General features: G+C 36.2%; 3 protein-coding genes across 3 annotated transcripts; 1 reads left to right on the top strand and 2 right to left on the bottom strand.

Moving 5' to 3' along the window:
* Positions 1–148: 148 nt before the first annotated feature.
* LOC125658875 (uncharacterized) lies at positions 149–2,849 on the bottom strand. Its single transcript, XM_048890312.2, has one exon. The coding sequence runs from the start codon at positions 2,608–2,610 to the stop codon at positions 187–189; it is 2,424 nt and encodes an 807-aa protein (XP_048746269.2). The 5' UTR covers positions 2,611–2,849; the 3' UTR covers positions 149–186.
* A 278-nt stretch (positions 2,850–3,127) lies between these two features.
* Positions 3,128–18,202, bottom strand: LOC125659443 (circadian locomoter output cycles protein kaput-like). The gene is made up of 10 exons (XM_056148489.1): positions 17,698–18,202; positions 11,819–11,976; positions 8,364–8,461; positions 6,547–6,636; positions 6,311–6,412; positions 5,600–5,692; positions 5,301–5,494; positions 5,082–5,188; positions 4,855–4,996; positions 3,128–4,766 (listed from the first exon to the last, which is right to left on the bottom strand). Exons 1-10 carry the CDS (start codon positions 17,820–17,822, stop codon positions 3,578–3,580), a joined length of 2,298 nt encoding a protein of 765 aa, XP_056004464.1. The 5' UTR covers positions 17,823–18,202; the 3' UTR covers positions 3,128–3,577.
* LOC125659444 (AP-5 complex subunit sigma-1-like) lies at positions 6,466–10,418 on the top strand. The gene is made up of 2 exons (XM_048891111.2): positions 6,466–6,884; positions 7,579–10,418. Exons 1-2 carry the CDS (start codon positions 6,729–6,731, stop codon positions 7,999–8,001), a joined length of 579 nt encoding a protein of 192 aa, XP_048747068.1. The 5' UTR covers positions 6,466–6,728; the 3' UTR covers positions 8,002–10,418.
* Positions 18,203–18,936: the final 734 nt, after the last annotated feature.

Raw genomic sequence — 18,936 nt, 5'->3', positions numbered from 1 at the left:
AAGAATACCGTTTTGCTTTATGAAATCAACTATATGATTTATTTCTGGCAGAATAATAATGTTGCATGCATGTTTTTAACCATTTTCAACTATGAAGTGAATATCTGAACTGTGCACCGCAATAATAAATAACAACAAATACATGTAATTTTCTTAAAACTGAGTAGCTATATCCACCGGTATTTTCTATGACAATTCTAAAACTTTGTGTTTCCTATAAACAACAAATACGGATCCTCCGTTTTCGACAATCACCCGAGGACGATAGAACAGTTGTATCTGAGGCACAATCAACTGCTTGAGCTCTCCCTCAGGGGAAAGCTTGTGGATGTTGTTGGACTTGTATCCTGCAATATAGATGTTGCCATCCCTATCTGTCGCAATGCCTCGGGGGAACAACAGCTCCGGATGATTATACTCAAACACGATTGTCCCATCTTTATTGATGCAATAAAACGATCCACCGTCACAGGAATCGGAGTAGTAGATCCGGTTCTGATCCGCTGGATGAACGTTCTGAACTTTATCTCCAGGGATTTGTAATACCGATTTTCGCTTCATTGATAAATCTTCTCCCACTTTCCAAAATTCTAAGTGTTTTAAGCAGGCTACAATGACGGAGTTTCCAACATTAGTGACGCCATAACATTCTTGTTTGGTTACGTGCAATTGTTCGAACACTACAGCATCGTCCCACTGAAGGAGCATTATCTTATGTTGTTGTGGAAACGATATTATGAGAGTGTATCCGTCATTGATAGTGGGGACTTCCACTAAATCGCACGGATTCCCCCTCAAATGTTGAATATTGAGCGAGTCGTCTCGATTTCCGTTGTCGTAATAGGCCCGAATCTCGCGGCTAGTGTAGTCGGCCAGTACTAAGCGTCCTTCGATTGTTGTGGCGCCGCTGATTGTGCTACTCTGAAATCTAATGACCAGAAACCCTTGTTTCAACCTTTTGTGAAGGGTCTCCATTCTAGGTGTTGGTTGAGGAGACTGAAGTTCGAGTTTCCTCATTCCAGAACCGGGAACATAAGGAAATTCTGGTTTGAATTTAGTATTCATTTCTACTACGCTACCCATTGAATCTAACTGAACGATGATATCATTGAGTTCAACATGAATAGAACTAGTTTGCATGATCGCTGCTCTGTGATGCATTTTCTCCGCCAAGATGTTGGACTGTCGACCTATGCTTGGTAGTTCCAAAAAAATTTGTACACCCAACCCCTCGCTTTGCAATAGCTCTAGAAGACGCTTGTAGAATAAAAGCGTTTCTCTTTTCTTCTCAAAGATTCCAATTTGTGTTTGAATTTCGAATTCTTTTTCTTTCTGTTTCAAAGCCAACTCGTTGACTAGTTTCTTTTCCAAAGAGTCCAGGTGATTTGTCACTTTTTGTCGTAACCCTGTTATGGAATCTTCATCGTTTATTCGGTAGCTGTAAAGATCGGATAAATTTTCACTCAGTTTGTCGAGCATGTCAACGGATTTCCTCTCCATGTCATGCAGTTTATCAGTAATATCTTGCACATATTCGCCATGTCGAAGTTCCTCTGCTTCGGAATTTGTAGTGACTAAACCTGGACATTGACGATGATACGCTTTCCTGCACGTGTCACAAGCCGCAACATCATGGTCCTCGCAGTAAAACTTCAGTTTTTGGAGAGTATGAACCTCGCAGTATCCCGGTAAGTACGCCAGATCGACGTCTTTCGAAACATCGTTAATACTTTGGACTCTGTGAATATTGCGTGATGTTAGGTTGCCATGGTATACGGCGTGATCAGCACAGAGAGACTCCGTACAGAAATAACACCAGCATTCCGATGGCGTCGTTATTCCACCGCATGCACAGGGCATGCAGTTATGCATGTTTTTCCTGGCAACCATATTCAGAATAAAGTGATTGGTTGGTAGAAGATGAGCAACGTCTTTCGCGGGAATAGTAGCTCTTTTACCAGGTTGAAATTCTCTACACACTGGACAGCGGACACGGAAAGATTTGGCATTACCTTGAATTTTCAGGAAGTAATCTCCAATGCAACTTTCACAAAATGTATGCAGACAAGGAAGATGTTTTGGCTTGGAAAGCTCCTGTTTACAAATTGGACAGACAGTTAAGTCTCCTTCGTATTTCGTAACGTCCCCCTCGCTCTCTGACACATGACGGTAGTGCCTCTCACGAGATGGTAAGCTATTCTCTCCAGTGAAATGGTGTTGGTCTTCTAGAATTCGGTTGTACGATTTTCCATTCCCTTCGTCTCCACCTACCGTCTGCACTTTTTGGTCGTCATTGATTTTTGACATATCGAATCCCTTTTCGGGAAGAAGTCTACTCCGCTTTAAAGACAGTTTAGATCCAATAATCCCCTTGGATTTTGAGGGTTTCGCAGAATTATCTCCATTTTCAGTCTTTATGTCTTTAGACTTGGAATAGTCCCCATCGTTTAGTGCATTCTTGTCCTGTAGGAGCAACTCGGACGTCTGTGCTTTTGATTTCCTTTCATCGTCTTGACCTTTTGAAATTGCTTTCCCTTGTACAGATTCCCCATTATTAAAACTCCCAGTTGCGGGCTTTGATATCTCTTCAGTCTTGACCGCACCCGACATGATCACCCTTCAGCAACGTTGTGTCGATCATGTGTTCCTATGAAGTACACAGCTATCGGGTGTTTTTTTTTTTTTATAAGTATCTCATTACATAAGTATTGACGAACTGTGGCATATTTTGAATTCATCTTTTTAAAAATTGAGATTCCGATGATAAAATGTTATCTTTCGACAAACGATACACACAAAACAAAGCCCTCTTCCAGTCCAATAGACACATCATTGTGGTACAGTTGTTACAAGTATACGTGTTGACAGATCGAACGACCAGATTAGGACGATTTTCGACATTTCGTCCTTCAATTTTTTTCTTATCTGCACCTACATATGTATTAGAAACAGCGTGCATTTGTGCTATTCAATCCAAAGAGACCTTTTTCATTGTGACAAGTTATTGAACAAAGTGTAATATGCCACATGATGAGCATCGGGAACGGGTACCTGTCAGTAGTTTAAAGGGAGCTGTCATGTTGTAGGTAAAAGAAATATTCAGAAACGGAACCAAAACAAAACGTTAATTGGCTGCAAATGAACCAGAATTTCTTTAATACGTTTTTTCAATCGCATTGATACACAAAGTAATACACAACACGAAATAAATAGTTTGCCCTACTGCGAATGTTTTACATGAACACATCATTAACCAATCCATGATTAAGTAGTGGGATTTGGACCTTTGGCCAGATCAGCGAAGTATCAGTATTTGGAACTGGAGGTCTGATACTGCTACGCAAGCAGCATTAGAAGTAACTTTATTTTTCATTAAAAACTAGAGATAAAACAGTTTTTGTATACGGAATAAGCATGCAACCCATCTGTGGCAATGGTATACAATAAATCACTTTGAAATAATTCAGATATTTAAAATAAAATGTTTACTAAACAAGTTTCCAAAGCTTTTTGTTCACAACCAGGTGATGTAACAGAGACACACAAATGACGTAATTTGGACGGCTGCTGTTGTTTGTTAAGAGTCATTTAAGTATTCCAGGAAACTTCCTATGGACGGGAGATCAACGTCTCCTTTCAAGTGTGGTCCACGTCTGTTTCGGGGATTTTCCACGATTTTCATGTGAATAGAGGCCTCTATGTCATACTCCACTCGATCATCGGGACAGAACCGTTGAGGCATTGCACAGGACTGACCTGCTAAAGTTGTGATAGCATAGTTACTTGTATTTTGGAAAACTCCAAAATTATTCCCTTGAGGAGGAAACTGTGGATTTTGTTGGGGTGCACTGCATCGGACGGAAAAATTAACGCCTTTGTCAGATTTCATATAACCATTTGAGGCGTATTGGTTTTGAACATGATTGATGGGTAGGTTGGTGTAATTAGCAAAGCCAGTGCCACTTTGGTGCCTATTATACTGGTTCGTGAAGGTTTGCATTGTCGGATGAACACATAAGTTGCTGGGGTCGTGAGTTTGATAAAGCTGTTGGTTGAAAGGATAATTCACAACTTTCTGTGGAGAATTTGGTGGAGATGGTGGGAAGTTATAAACATTAACATTGGGTGGAGCAGCGGGATAATTTGGCAGTGATACGGTGTTCCACTGCTGTTGCGGTGGTCGGTCGTTAGGATTGAAGTAAATGGTTGGTGGAAGATTTGAATAGTTCATTGTACGACCACAGTTTGTATGAAAATTATCCCTTGGTTCGGTTTTTACCAATTGAGTGTTATTGCTGCATGGTTTGAAAGTCACAAAAGTATCAACGGACGGAGCATGGAACTGCTGACAAGAGCTCGGCATTGGACTATAGACATCGTACTCAGTCTTGATCACATTCTTTTCTATCTGCTGTCGTCGCTTGAATTCCTGAAACTGAAGTTGCTTTTCGCGCTGTGTGATTTTGTGAGCCACGTGTGTAGAAGGCAACACAGGGGAATGGCGGTCCGACATCATGTGCCAGCTGGATGGGCACGTGACTAAAGGCGTGTAAAAGGAGAGTGACACATCTTCCGTGAAACCCATGTGTGGTGTGCAGAAGTTACTGACTTTCTGCATCCCGTGAATGTCTTCGTTATGGTTATCGGAGTCCGCCCTGTGTCCACTGTTGCTGTAGTGGCCATTCTGGAGAAAGAACTGGAGATCACTAATGGCGTATCGGTGCCGAAGTGCTGTTTCTTGTTGTAGAAATGTACTGTCCTCCTCCCTTAAACAGAAGTAAATATATTTGTTTGAATATTCTCAAGAAGAATAAAGATCACATAATTTTGTAAAGATAAGCGTTTGTTATTTACCGGACGGGACAGTGCGTGAACACGATGGAAAATTTCTTAGAATTTTTGCTGATGACTTTGCCTCTGCTGTGCAACCAAGTCCATTTACCATTCCGAGTCTCAATACGAAAGTACATCGTCTGCACATCGGTGCTCTCCATTACTGAAAGATGAATTTCAATCAGCTAAGATCATAAAAAAGATCATTAAAACCCCAAAGACAATTTCATCATTTAGTTTAGGCTTACAGGTTTTGTGACAGGCAGCAAAAGTCACGAGGTCTTCGGGATGGACGTATTTGTAGAGGGTAACCTCATTTAATTCGTCGGCATTGTATCCTATCAAGTCGTATGCTCTATATTAAATAACAAAAAGACGTACATGATAGCTCAAAAAAGTTTGTCAGTGCTTCATATTCGATATTATTTTTACACATTTGCTCCATCTGCACTTTAAAATGTACTTACTTTTTGTCCAATTCTCGGACAGTAAGATCCATATCATGCTTACTCCAGAAGACATTTTGTTTAACATCGTTAGTGAGATCATTTCCGGTTAGCATAAATGGCTGACAGAAGAGGAGTATGATCTGTGGATTATTTCGATTATTTTTCAGTGAAAATTCTGGAACATCCTCAATTTTGCCAGAGCAATGAATTTTCTGAAAAATTAATAAACACCGTCGTTCATGCATTTTGTAAACTGACTTTGATGCTGATCAAGATTACGACATATTGATCACGTGATTTCAGAAAGACATTTTTACCAAATATCCAGCTGAGGTTCCATTAAAACACTTCATTCGACAAACGAAGGAAACGTTGTCACTCTTTGGATTACAATGGAAATCATCGGTCATCTATAATAACAAATAACAAATGTATAAACTATAAATGTTCTACTGTGAAATGGCAGAGCTCATCAGGAAACAGCACTCTGTGATCTTTACAGAGAAAATAAAAACTACACAATTCTCCCCACAAAATCATGTTTCTCCATTATTAAATCACACGTGTAAACAATACATGTAACATCTTTTACTTCCACGGGTAATTTCACAACTCATCTTATTTTTTTTAATATCAATTCAAAATTTCGCCATTGTGTTTATCAGTTTGTTTTTGTAAGTTGGACTACTCTTCAATACATAGTTCACACGGATATAAGCCCATTAAAAGAAATAAAATCGCGACGGTACCTGATCACAAGCACAATAAAACATCAATGTTATTTTTAGTAACACCAGAATAATGACGACCCTTATAATGATGCAAGATCAGAGTAATATGTACCGACAAAAATAGCATGCTTACAATTCGATTTTGTAGTCTTACTCTGACTATACGAAATAAATATCATTGGGTACATAAGACAAAATGGCTCTGAGTACATAGAATGAATAACAATTCACTAGATGCTTGCTGGTTGTGCAATATTACTCTAGTTTGAATCATATGGGGAAAAAATTTGGACCAACCTGTGCGACTGATGCCGTGGCCTGCCGCTCTAAAACGTTCTTCATATTATCGTGATCGTCTGGATGCACAATTCCGTACAGACAACGATGCATCAAATCGACCTATATAAATGTAAATATACACAGTGGGTTTTTTTTTTTTTTTTTTTTTTTTTTTTTTTTTTTTTTTAGTAGAATTGCATTTTTGTGTTGTGTTTTAGTTGTCGCGATTAATGATGACCTTAATGATCATGTACCTGATTAAATCCCAAGTATTGTAAAACATTATCCGAAACATACAACAGTGTCCCATCTGTAGACGCCGCCAACACAAATCCATCTAGTATCTGGAAGAGAGAAAACACTGTCCGGAATTTTTTATTCCATGTTTCTGATTTTAAAGATAAGTATGCATAAGGCATTTCCGATGTAAACAAAGATGGTATATGCTTTTGTTATCCACACACTTCTACCTGGCCCGTGTCACGTCCTGTATCACAATGTTTATGGACAAGACATAACTTACACAGACGAAGAAGATGATGCTATACACAAGAATCAACGGAGGAGCGATATTCAGTTGATAGCTAACGAGGTAAGTTCTTTATCAATGGCGCCCCTCCCACATTGTTTAGGCCAAGCAATTGAAAAGAATATATGCCTATTTTTTTTTACTCGGCTTTCAAAAGAAATAAACTACATATATTTGTCGCAGGGTCACTGTTTTGTTTTAAACAACACAAAACTGGGTCGGTGTCTGACAATCTATTTGAAAAACACCAAGAAAAATACGAAAACATACTCCAAATATGCACGTAAGACAAAAGACATACATAAAACACGTGACATAAATTAAAAGACATTAAAACATTTACGATAAACGATGATTATAAGAATATCGATACGACTGCCAATATCATTACTTTATATAGTGCACGGGTTAGTAAGACATGCATAATTAATTAGTATTCAGTAAAATCCATCGGTTCGCAATATTATGAACTCAGACCACTGGTCAGTCAAACGTAAAGTTGAAATAAAAATAGTAATAATTACCTCCTGTACAATACAAAACGTTCACACTGACTTTCACATACTTGAAAAACTAGTTTGTTTTCAATTAGCCATGCACGCGAATGGGATATACCGATATACATTGTAATTACAGCGCACACATATATTTTAAATAAATTGCAACTGCGACATATTTTCTCGTCAAGAAGTTCATTCAGGAGTTTAAATTACAGTGCAGAATCCGCTGACTAATTACTTGATTTGGATTAATTTAGGTACATTCAGAATATCAATTCCGAAGAGCTGTTCTTTCACGGACTGTAGAGGATGATATTCAACGCATGGGGAACGACGACACCCTCCCAGACTTAGAAGTTGGCTGCATTCGACTTCCGGAGGGTAACCCTTTCTCTGTAGAGAGAATTGCTCTCTGGCTGGGTGCTGGAAACACGGGATTTTCACTTGTATGTGAAAAATCAGAAAACAGGCTTCTTGCAGAAAATGTATTGAAAATTCTTATCCGGTTTATTCAGGAACATGTTCGGGTTTTGAATCAACCCTCAGAAGCAAGATTAAAAAGTGACAGAATTGCTTTAATTCTCAGTCGTTTCCTGCCAAATGGGAATCTGCTTTTTATGAATCATCGTGTAGTGAGACAGTTAGAAAAAGAGGTTGAAAATTTGATGAAGATATCTTAAATTTCACAATCACATTTACGTTACATCGGTGTTCTATGAATGTCCAACAGTTTCATTTATTTCTTCTCTATCAAAATTAATCATAAAAGTAACCAAGAACAGGTTTAATCCGACATCTGATTATTATACAAGTACTGGACATAAATTACACTCTTGGGCAGTAAATATCGTATTTAGAGCAACACAATTGTGCATATGTACTTCTTTTCCAATCTCAATAATTGTAATGATATGTACTTAAGCATGTTTTTTGTGTCTTTGAAATAAGTGCAATTTAGACAGAGCTAACACAATTGTAAGTTCATATCCTATTTTAATTGAAGTTATGATTTGAAAAATCATTAGAAATTTTTCTAACGTACCTGAAATATGTTCATGCCACAGAAGAATTGTTCTACAGATGTTTCTTCCTCGCTACTTGTTTTCACATTCTTAATGGATGGGTTGAATTTTTCGTATGCTATGAAAAAATAAATTATATACATGGTGTTTATACAGCAACAGCATTTGAATACCACTAAGAACGTAATGGAGATTTTCTTCTTTTTTTTTTTACATTACGTTTTGTTTTCATGCTTTCAATATGAAATACTCTTTGAACAAACAACAACAAAACAAGCAAACAAACAAATTCCCTGATTCTATGTACCCATGTAAATTGCTGAATTTTACATCTATAAAGTGTAACTTTTAAGGTGCTTTTTCCTCGTACGTCACGATGCTCCGGGTCATTAATCTTTGACGAGCTCACTCTTAATATTAAGCCTCAATTCATGAAACGAGCGAATAGTTTAAAAGTGAGACTGAATTCTTAAGTGAGTTAGGCTATAGTTAATGTCCCCCTAAGCCATATCCATGGGGGCGATGGAACTTCAAATCTGCGCCTTTATTAATTTGATACTTTGATATTATCATGTCCGTCATTCTCATATGTACGAAATTATATTTAAAATCTGTTGTGGTAACTAGACGCAATCAAAAGGATTCCATGATCTTTTTAAGAAGGGGAAAAGAACGGCGTGCGCACCTGCTGATCAATGCATGTTCTTCAATACCCTTCAGACTTCTGACAGTACAACACCCGGACTGGGACGTTTTCAGATTGTCATGCTATAGTTAACGACACATTGTTCACTGTATCCCTTTGTTTACGGCAAACTTTTTCATTACGCGGGGTGTAGGGTTACTTGGGTTCAGCAACACACGTTAGGTGTAAACGGAAGATTTACGTTTCAAGTTTCGGCAAATATTTCTGCTCAGTTCAAAGAAAATGGGGGGTTTGCAACAAAAGAGAAGTTAGAAGATAGGCTAACTGCAACGCAAATAATACCTGAATCAGACATAAATTGATCAATAAATTCCAATAAATCTCTGCTATTTAATTTATGAAAAACAAGGCACAATATTTGATAAAGGAGATTAGGAACTGTGCTTAGATTTTGGACAAACTGCTTGGAGTGTTGGACAAACATTTCAACATTAAAATATCCCGAACTTTTTCCCTGTCGTTCTGCGCGGTTTGGAGTGGGGTACAAATTCTCCATGTCGGAATTGGTTGCCCTGTACATAACCACGATGGTTTGTAGACGCGCCATGATGCTGTCATCGGGTGATAGCGTCACAGATAAATTTCTCAGTCACGGAGTTAAGTAGAATTACCATCAACAAACCGTATAGCCATGCATTGGCAGACGACACCTCTTGTTCTCGTGTCGTCCAGTTACGAAATAGTAAACGGGACAAAGGCTTCTGAAAATATTTGATTCTATCGTAAATTGAAAAACAAAAATCTCCCGAGCGTGACTATGTTCATTGTAGGAACTATAACCTTGACGAATAACCTTGACCTTACCAATCACATATCAATATAATCTGATCTTTCATTTTACCTAGTATCTTGTCTAGTTGAAAGTTATGGCAAGTTTAACATAAAAACAGACAGATTTAAAACAATAGGCCCCAGATAGATAAATCGAGTGTACTCAGTTTGTGACGCATTAGCCCCAACAATGAATATTTCTACTATGACAAAACTTTTGGAACACTGTACTTCTGCCCACGATATCGAAGATTTAGTGTTATTTGTTATAATTCGCTTCGTCGGTCTATTCGAAACTTTCGTCACAGCCATTACAAGGTAAATTTATATTTAGTGAATGGAAAGGACAACGTCTCAAAGTTATATGTCAGGTGGAAGGTGAAAGTGTCACATTTGCCACGATAAACTTGAGAGGGTCGTAGACACAGTTGTTCAAACACATCGTTTTAATTTCTATTGCAATGGAGTTATTAGAATGAAACAAGAACGCTTTATCTGTTTGTTTTTGCAGGCGTGCACGTAGAATAAGGAATGGTAGGGGGCAATGGCGCCGGATAATTTGTTATTTTATAATGCAAATAAAATATATATTTGGTGACTGTTGGTTCGAACTTAGTACTTGGTGGAAAAAGCCACCGAATTATACAAGCTGATGGAGTTCTATCGACTTCCATCAATCATGGAGACAAACTGAGTGACCCGGCAAGTGAAACATGGACTGCTGTCGTATCGCTGATTGAAATACCCTGGCCATCTTGTGGTACCCATAAGTATTCAATGAGTCAGCGCCCTCCATTAGAGAGTGTATGCTGGTAATCCTCAAGTTGTTTGGGTGTGTCGGCTGCCATGATGAGAGCGATCAGTCTGACACTAAATGTCCCTATTTGCTTTGTGTATTTACAAATCCAATTCAAGTGGGTTACCCGGGATTATTTATTTAATCATTTGAGCGCGTTATAGAATTTGATAGCATAATCTAAACAAAATTATGATGGAACTTGTAGATATATTGCTCATTCTTACGATAAAATGGAGGTAGTTTGTAAAAAGTGATACCTTCTTTAGATCGTAGAACAATAATCCTTTTTTTTTTTTTTTGACTCCATCATTTACTTATGAAGAATTAAACAAACGTTTAGAACCGCTGATTGATTAAGAACGGAGAAAGTGAAATAAAATCATCGCCGTGGAACCGTTAGTTACCAGAGTTCGTGAAAAATATTGCTGTGGAACCACTAGCTAGCGGAATACGTGAAATAAAATTATAAAAACTCAAAGGTCTTTATGTTCTCAAAACATATCATGGATGGGTGTTACTTGTCATTTTTACATCAAAGAAAAAGGGTTTTGTTTCAAATGAAAAAAATGTAATCATTAAAGTGGAACCGCTAGCTAGCTGAGTACATGTAAGTGACATAAAAGTATCGCTGTGAAACTGCTCGCTACATGTAGCTGAGTACGTTAAATAAAAGTATTGTTGTGGAACTGCAAGCTGAGTACGGAATAAAAGTATTGTAGTGGAAGCGCTAGCTAGCTGAGTAAGTGAAATAAAATTATCGCCGTGGAAGCGCTAGCTAGCTGAGTAAGTGAAATAAAATTATCGCCGTGGAAGCGCTAGCTAGCTGAGTAAGTGAAATAAAATTATCGCCGTGGAAGCGCTAGCTAGCTGAGTAAGTGAAATAAAATTATCGCCGTGGAACCGCTAGCTAGCTGAGTAAGTGAAATAAGATTATCGCCGTGGAACCGCTAGCTAGCTGAGTAAGTGAAATAAGATTATCGCCGTGGAACCGCTAGCTAGCTGAGTAAGTGGAATAAAGTTATCGCCGTGGAACCGCTAGCTAATCGAGTAAGTGGAATAAAAGTAACAGTATGGTACTAGTGGTAGTGGAGCCGCTAGCTGGCTGAACAAAAGCCATAGAGATCGATAGTATGCAGTGTTTCCTATGATGAAGTTTCATATGTCATACTCAACATAAAATGAAGTTTTCAAGTACACACCTTTAAAAAGAAGTTTTATTCGAAGGAAGGAGATGACGAGCCGAAAAACCGTCTGGCTGTCCAACTTCCGGTGGAGGGACGATCGATCCACAGGTATCAAACACTCTAGAGCCTTGATTTCTGTTCTCAGCTTGTCGCGGTAACGCTTGGATTTAAAGCTAAAATAAAAAAAAAGATAAAAAAGAAAACATTCATGTACGATTACATGTATGATATGTAGCTAGTTTCGTTAAACTATTACTGATCTTCAATTAGTTTCATTATAATAGTAATACAAATCTTCAAGGAAAATTGTCAAAATCTGTTTCTTTTATTCCCTCTGTTTTAGAATATTCTAAAACTATTTTAGTTTGACGCCTTTGAACATTGTTGAGTAAGCTTATATCTAATTTACTTATGTCTTTAAAAATATAAACAACATCGTTTCAAAATGTGAGTCATATAGTTTTTAGTAAAGACCTGATTAGCGAGTCTGAGCTTGCGTCTGTTTTATCTTGAAGAACACATTTTATCAGTTTTATAATAATTGACACATGAAACCCATGTTTGTCAAACAAATTGTCAAAACATTTTAACAAACTGCGTGGATGGAGCCTTGTTTATATATTCCTTGCTAGATATTGCCCCGAGCATCTTGGAGACGCTGGTTAGCAGAAGACTGAAGTTCCCGCGCCTAGAGTTTGTCGTAGCAGGATAGTTGAAAGAGCCGTGTTTAGTCACTAAAACAACACTTCAACAGAAAACCTCATCTATCACAATGATGTATTACCCACGAATTTTGGTATGCTGGAATTTTCTGTTACAAAGAATGTTAGAAATACTTGTACCAGAAAAAGGCACTTCAATGTACATCACATGCACTGTACATGATATAATTGTACTATTTAGCCAAATTAAATATGTATATGTATATATATATATATATATATCTTTTTATATTCTTTTAAAAGAAAACTGTTTTTGATAATATGTGTCGAGTTTATGAGAGATTTGCCTACTTTGGTGTCCGTCTCTTGCAGACATACAGTTTCAATGTAAACCAAAATGAATGATTTTGATCATATATCTATGAAATATTTTGTGCATATGTGTTGAGGTTCATTCAAATCTTTGCTTTTTATTAATTCCATTAAGGTGAACTATTTCTTTTTTTTAAATCAGTATATAATAGATGTTAATTTGAAATCTTTTATCATTCATACACTGTACATCTGCCTAAATTTTTCTGAAAATATGTATTTTCCTCGCTGATTTCATAATTCACTCGGCAGATCTGTTCTCATTGGCTGTGTAGCGGTCAGTCGAGTTCGATTGCCGGTGACCAGTTAGCTCGGTTGGTAGAGCACCTGACTAAAGATCCAGGGGTCCCGGGTTTGAATCCCGGTCTGGACTGTTGCATTTCCTCCCTTCCTATTACATTTGGTGCCGTATACAAGCCCCTGGAACTGACAGGTGAAAATGCCTACCAGGGGATTAAGGTCCTGGGTTGATGTCTTCAGGTGTGTAGACATTTAACGATGTCACACTTCAGTAAGAAATTTATTCTACCAAAGATGGCTTGTATGGGATGTCAAACTTTGCAATATTTTATCTTTTCCACTTGTATTGTATTTTGTTTTCCATTTTCCATTTGTATTGTATATTTGCCTTTTGTATTGCATAATTTTTCATTTATATTGTATTATTTTTATTTGTATTGTAAAAATTATTTTTGTATTGTGTAGTGTTTATTTTCATATGTTATGAAGGATATCATTGGTCAAGTTTTAGTTTTGAAAACGAGCAACATGTTACATCTACTCAACCACGAGATAACATTGTCCCATATGTCTGTGTAGGACTAGTTGAATGCGAGGTTGATAAGCGAGGGAAAGTTCAGTAGAATCTACATAGGCCTAGTTATTAAAAAGATATAGCCTATAGCGTGATAATCGAATTATTGTTTGAGCCAATGAAATCCTTTGTAACAAAGCAAAATAAATGATCCTTCGGATACAATACAAAGGAAAAATAATACAATACAAATGGAAAATATACAATACAAATGGAAAGATCAAACAGCATGCCTTATAACGCGCATCCTTTTAAACCAACATAAAGGTCAGGGTCACTGTGGGTAAAACTTTTTCTGCGCTGTCCACATTTGTGAAGTCACTTTCAACTTCACATAGTCGTTCTTTCAACTCAACTGCGTCATACACGTAAATCATAAATATGGTTAGAGGTATGCCATTTTGAGAATTTCCCTAAATCCCATTGAATTGGTAGATGTGGAAATAGCAGGAATATTCTGCTGTCAGCCATTGAAAATATACTACAACGTTTTTAGTTTAAGCATAAAGCCCAAATAGGGTCCAAAAGGTGACGGAACTCAAAAGTGGTAGAACTTTTTAAGCTTTTTTTTTTTCTTCTTTTGTTTTTTGTTCTAAAACAAATTCCTTTTTCGTGAGTGAAAATTGAGGCGAAACACAAACTTAATATACACCTATTACCCACAAATCAAAATTCGAACAACTACACGTAATATACTAAGATAACACGACGACTTTGAGTTGAGAGCAAAGACGATGCTCTTAATTTCAAAACTGAACTTTCTGTTAACACGAGCGAGTTGAAGAATACTGGATCGTGTGCAGGACTGAAGAAAAGCAGTACAAGTTCGTGTATAAGGTTGTCCGAGAAGCCGTCCCCTAAACAAAGAGTTTCTTTGTCGATATTCATTAAAACAACCAGATTTAGGTGTATCATATTACAATAGATCTATAGAACAAACATCCCTTTACATTTTTTGAGAGAGTTGAAGTGTCTTCAAGAGTAAAATGCTCGGTAATGGCGGCCGATTCGTGTGCTCCTCTGTGTGGATTGTGTAAACTGGGAGCACGAACTGGCTCTTTCTTCACGAAACGTGCGACTAAAATCAACACACGACCTGTATATATAGACAAGTCACAATTAGTCTCTTTTATTTAAGATTCACGGAAATTAGAGGACAACAACGCCGACTGTCATACTGCAATGGTTCTTTGAATTTTCTTTCTGGTAGGGAATATACGCGTCGTGTAAGCCATTTCTGGTGATCAGCCTTTAGGATTAAACAATGTTTTCCGTGTTCGGTGGGGAAACAGGAATGGAAACTGCGAATAAGACATTGGGACGTCTATCCAGCCCGTGTTCTGACCCATGGTTTATAATGTTTTGGATATTACGCTATACCGCCCCAGGAGTGGACGTTCTGTAGATTTTTGTGTTTGTGGAATATGAAAAACCGAAAACAAGTGTATTTCCCCCAGTTATTGATGTATTGCAATAAACCTTTATATCCTAAATTAAGATTTATCATATCTTTTGATCATTTTCTTGATCTTAAAAAGCCGTAATAGATTATACATATATTCGTTTCCATGGATAAGGACGTTTTATGCAAAGCTGAGAAGCCATTACTGACGCCAGGCCACCTGTCAGCGGTGACCCGCTATACTACTCACGTAATTTTAGCATTTAATGAAAAATAATTTTACAATAAAAAAAATTCCTTGTGTGTTTACCATACTGGTTGAAAACTTCATCTTCACAAGGATACTTTTTTATTTTCTCATTCCTTTGTCTTATTTTATTTCCCTTTTTTGATAAATATAGACAGTGAGTGTATGCAAATAAGATAAAAGAAATTTCTAATTAAGGCATGGGGGGGGGGGGGGGGCAGTACACATTTTGCCGCAAAATCATCATGGATGTGTCTCTGTAGAGGGAACTGAATATTCTGCTGGAAGAACGTTATAAATGGATACCTTTGGATCATGATACGATGTGATTTTTCATCTATTTTCATTTTTGTTTTAAAAATTTATTTGAAATTCATATCGAGAATCCTTTTAAAAAGTTTAACCTTTGAAATATCGCAGAGAATATCGGTTTAAGCTGATGATTGCCGCAATATTCATATTTCAAATCAATTTGATAGCATGGTAAAATGTGATGTAGTTAGATGAATAATTACAAGTCCTATTAATTTCTGGTGTTCAAAACTCCAGAAATAATAGCGATGCTTTTTTTTCAATTTCAACAAAAATACATTAACGAAATAATCTTCGTGGTTTTCAGATGATTTTTTTTGTCTTTCAAATATAGTCAGAATATGGAGTTTGTTTTGAGATAAAAAAAAAATCAAACATTTAATTGTATTCATGTACATGTACTGATGACTGTCGAAATACACATGCAGTCAATGAAACAAATGGGAGTGATATTGAAGAAATATAAATACAACCATGTACACATTGACCTAATTAAAACCTTAACAAATATATGAAGGGAATGGAATTGGTACGAGATGCTTTGCTATTTTTAGTGTACATCTAAAATGTAGTGATAAATTGATATAATTCTATACTGTAAATAACATCACCGTATACATCGTTTGGAATAGTTCATCTCAACAATAAGATTTTTATCTGCTCTTAAAATATTTCCACTGGAACTCGTGTTTGTAGCAGTGGGGTGGGTTTTTTTTTTCAGGGTAACAAATAAATGAAGAAACAATAATGAAACAAAAACCTACAAAGAAATTTAAAAACAAACCAAAAACAAAAAGAACCCCCTCCTAAAAAACAACAAAACAAAAGAGCATACATTTTTGAGAGGAAAGAATGAATATCTTATTTTTTTTGTGTATAGGAGGGGGGGGGGGAGTATTTCAAAACAAACTCCATATTCTGACTATATTTGAAAGACAAAAAAAATCTGAAAACCACGAAGATTATTTTGTTAATGTTGGTGTATATATTTGAATGAGAACTTGAAGTAGATAAAGAGTTTTCACGAAAACTGTAAGAACCCGGTCACTTGTATTGTCCTATGTGGACTGCAGTGTTCCGGTTGGGACGGAATAGTCTTAAGATGTGTGGAATTTAATTTTCTGTCACAAAATGGAAATTATTTGAAAACGTTTTTATTTAGTTTTGGGGGAGGGGGCGTAATTAATGCGTTTTAACAGTATTGTTAGTGATTTATCAAAACTAACACAACAGTTTTGTTATTGTGTGATTTTTATACAGATAGTACTATAATAAAGTTCTTATTATGCATCTGAGAAATGAGTATCGTTGAAATTGACGATGTATATAATTCTATGCATATCATGGATGTCGGTTTCGCAGATGTAAAGTAAATGTAAAGTTGAGTAAGACTTGTATTCAAATATCTTTTGTCAATCACTTCTGTTAACGTTAAAATTAATTGAATAATGGAGAGCCCATCTTAATATAGAATGTACCTCAATTATTCCTGTTGTCAACTATCGAAATTATCAGGAATTTATTTTTCGTCCACATGGTTCCCTTTGAAAATTTCTACTTTAATGTGATCGTGCTATCGCTGATACAAAGTTTGATTTTTTATTATTCTTTGATGGAATTGTTTAATGATTGTGAGAATACGAATTATCCACAATCTGGCTGCTTTATATAATTATCCAGTAAATAAAATATACTACATAAGACATGGAAGTAAAATTTAAAAAGTTACAACATTTATAACATACGTGCATATTTAATTTACTGTTTAAAAGAAAGAAAAAAAATCAATTTGTACAAAATAACAAAGGACAATGGAAACCAGCTACAGTACTGTTCATTTTATGTTGTTTCATCGTGACTCAAAAATACCATAATTTCTAGGATTTTAAAAGTTCTTTTTTCATAATGCATGCATAATATGAACGAAAAATATATGACTTACTTTGTTTTCTATTCAAGTCTATTGTTTATGATATAAACAGATAATGTACAACAACAAATATCACATAACTAAAACTTATTTAAAAGATACATAAAAAGAAACGGAAACTAACAACACCTATTAACGGTAATATCAAAATTTACCTTGGGTCAATTTTTGAGGTAGAAGTATTTCCGAGTTTTGCTGATGTTCTCTCCATTTTGTCTTCGTTTCCTTTTTTTTTTTTTTTTTTTTTTGATACAATAACCTCTACGATGTCGCGGGACATACAGTATGTAAATCGAATATTATCCGGCTTTCCATCTTAGTACCGAAACTCTCCGCAAATAGCCTTTATCTTAATCCCCTTAAAAGTGTGTGTTTATTTGTCCAATAATCTTATTTTTAAACACGAAAAACCCATAAAGGTTAGAGTATTCATATAGATCTGCAGAACAAGACGGGGTAGTGGAGTGTAGATGATGAAAGTGACCAATCGGGTGGCGAGGAGCTGTTACGTCAACAATGGATTTCTCCAATGGTGTAAACTAAGCATGAAAATAAACAGGGACGTTGATCAGCTATGCAAACCCTCGACACCATCTCTTCTTTTTATTTAGTTACTCTGACCGCATGTATCATTTCCAATTGCAGGATGTTGTATGTAAAACCAGGCCTGTTTCGATAATATATGCATGGGATTGACGTATATAAATTGATCTTATATAATATGACCCGAAGAATTTCTTTAAAACAGCATTATTTCCGATAAAAGCAATAATTTATGAACAAAAACTCAGATTTTCTCATTCTACTCTCTAAATCACTGTTCAAAAATACTTAATCGCATTCAAGTTTAAGGATGAAACATACAATGATTAGTTTGTAAGTACATGTGTTTATTTATTTAGATAATTATAAAGTTTTCTAAGCACATGCCTGTATGTATTTGTTAACTGTATATAAAAATTATAACAACAAGAAAATTTCTAATCATTGGGAAACAGTTAATTTGGTACATCATCTGTTGTGCTACGTCATTATCTTAACACCTGAAACCTGTCGCCTCGTCCGTCCATTACAGGGCTATTGGATCATCCGCACTAATCTCCTTGTTTGGCCACTGGATGAAAAAAGGTGCTTGGATGTACATAGAGGTTACACCTTGTTCTAACGAGTGAGACTTGGAATCTAAATGAAGGTTTTAACAATCTCGAAAACTCACAAAACTGTATATGCTTATCTCAAAATACTGTAAGTATTACACTTTTAAGTTTATCAATTTATAAGTAACACAGATTTCAAATTTATTTTTAATTTTTTTCAATTCGAAATCAATATCACGGCCAGCTAACAACAGTTTTTTTTTCTCTCCCCACACACCACCAGATATCAAATACAGT

The sequence above is a fragment of the Ostrea edulis genome, chromosome 9 (assembly GCF_947568905.1).
Source record: "Ostrea edulis chromosome 9, xbOstEdul1.1, whole genome shotgun sequence".
Lineage (NCBI taxonomy): Eukaryota > Metazoa > Mollusca > Bivalvia > Ostreida > Ostreidae > Ostrea > Ostrea edulis.
Note: the sequence above shows the minus strand (reverse complement) of the source record. Positions and strands in the feature narration are given on the sequence as shown.

Excerpts from the sequence above, each read along its gene's own strand:
- LOC125658875 (XM_048890312.2), bottom strand. The coding sequence starts at position 2,610 with ATGTCGGGTGCGGTCAAGACTGAAGAGATATCAAAGCCCGCAACTGGG.
- LOC125659443 (XM_056148489.1), bottom strand. The coding sequence starts at position 17,822 with ATGTCCCGCGACATCGTAGAGGTTATTGTATCAAAAAAAAAAAAAAAA. Across the intron at positions 8,462-11,818 it reads AATAAAACTTCTTTTTAAAG|CATACGAAAAATTCAACCCA; the intron begins GTGTGTACTTGA and ends ATTTTTTCATAG. Across the intron at positions 5,693-6,310 it reads CCACGGCATCAGTCGCACAG|ATGACCGATGATTTCCATTG; the intron begins GTTGGTCCAAAT and ends TTGTTATTATAG.
- LOC125659444 (XM_048891111.2), top strand. The coding sequence starts at position 6,729 with ATGGTATATGCTTTTGTTATCCACACACTTCTACCTGGCCCGTGTCAC. Across the intron at positions 6,885-7,578 it reads TTCAGTTGATAGCTAACGAG|GTACATTCAGAATATCAATT; the intron begins GTAAGTTCTTTA and ends GGATTAATTTAG.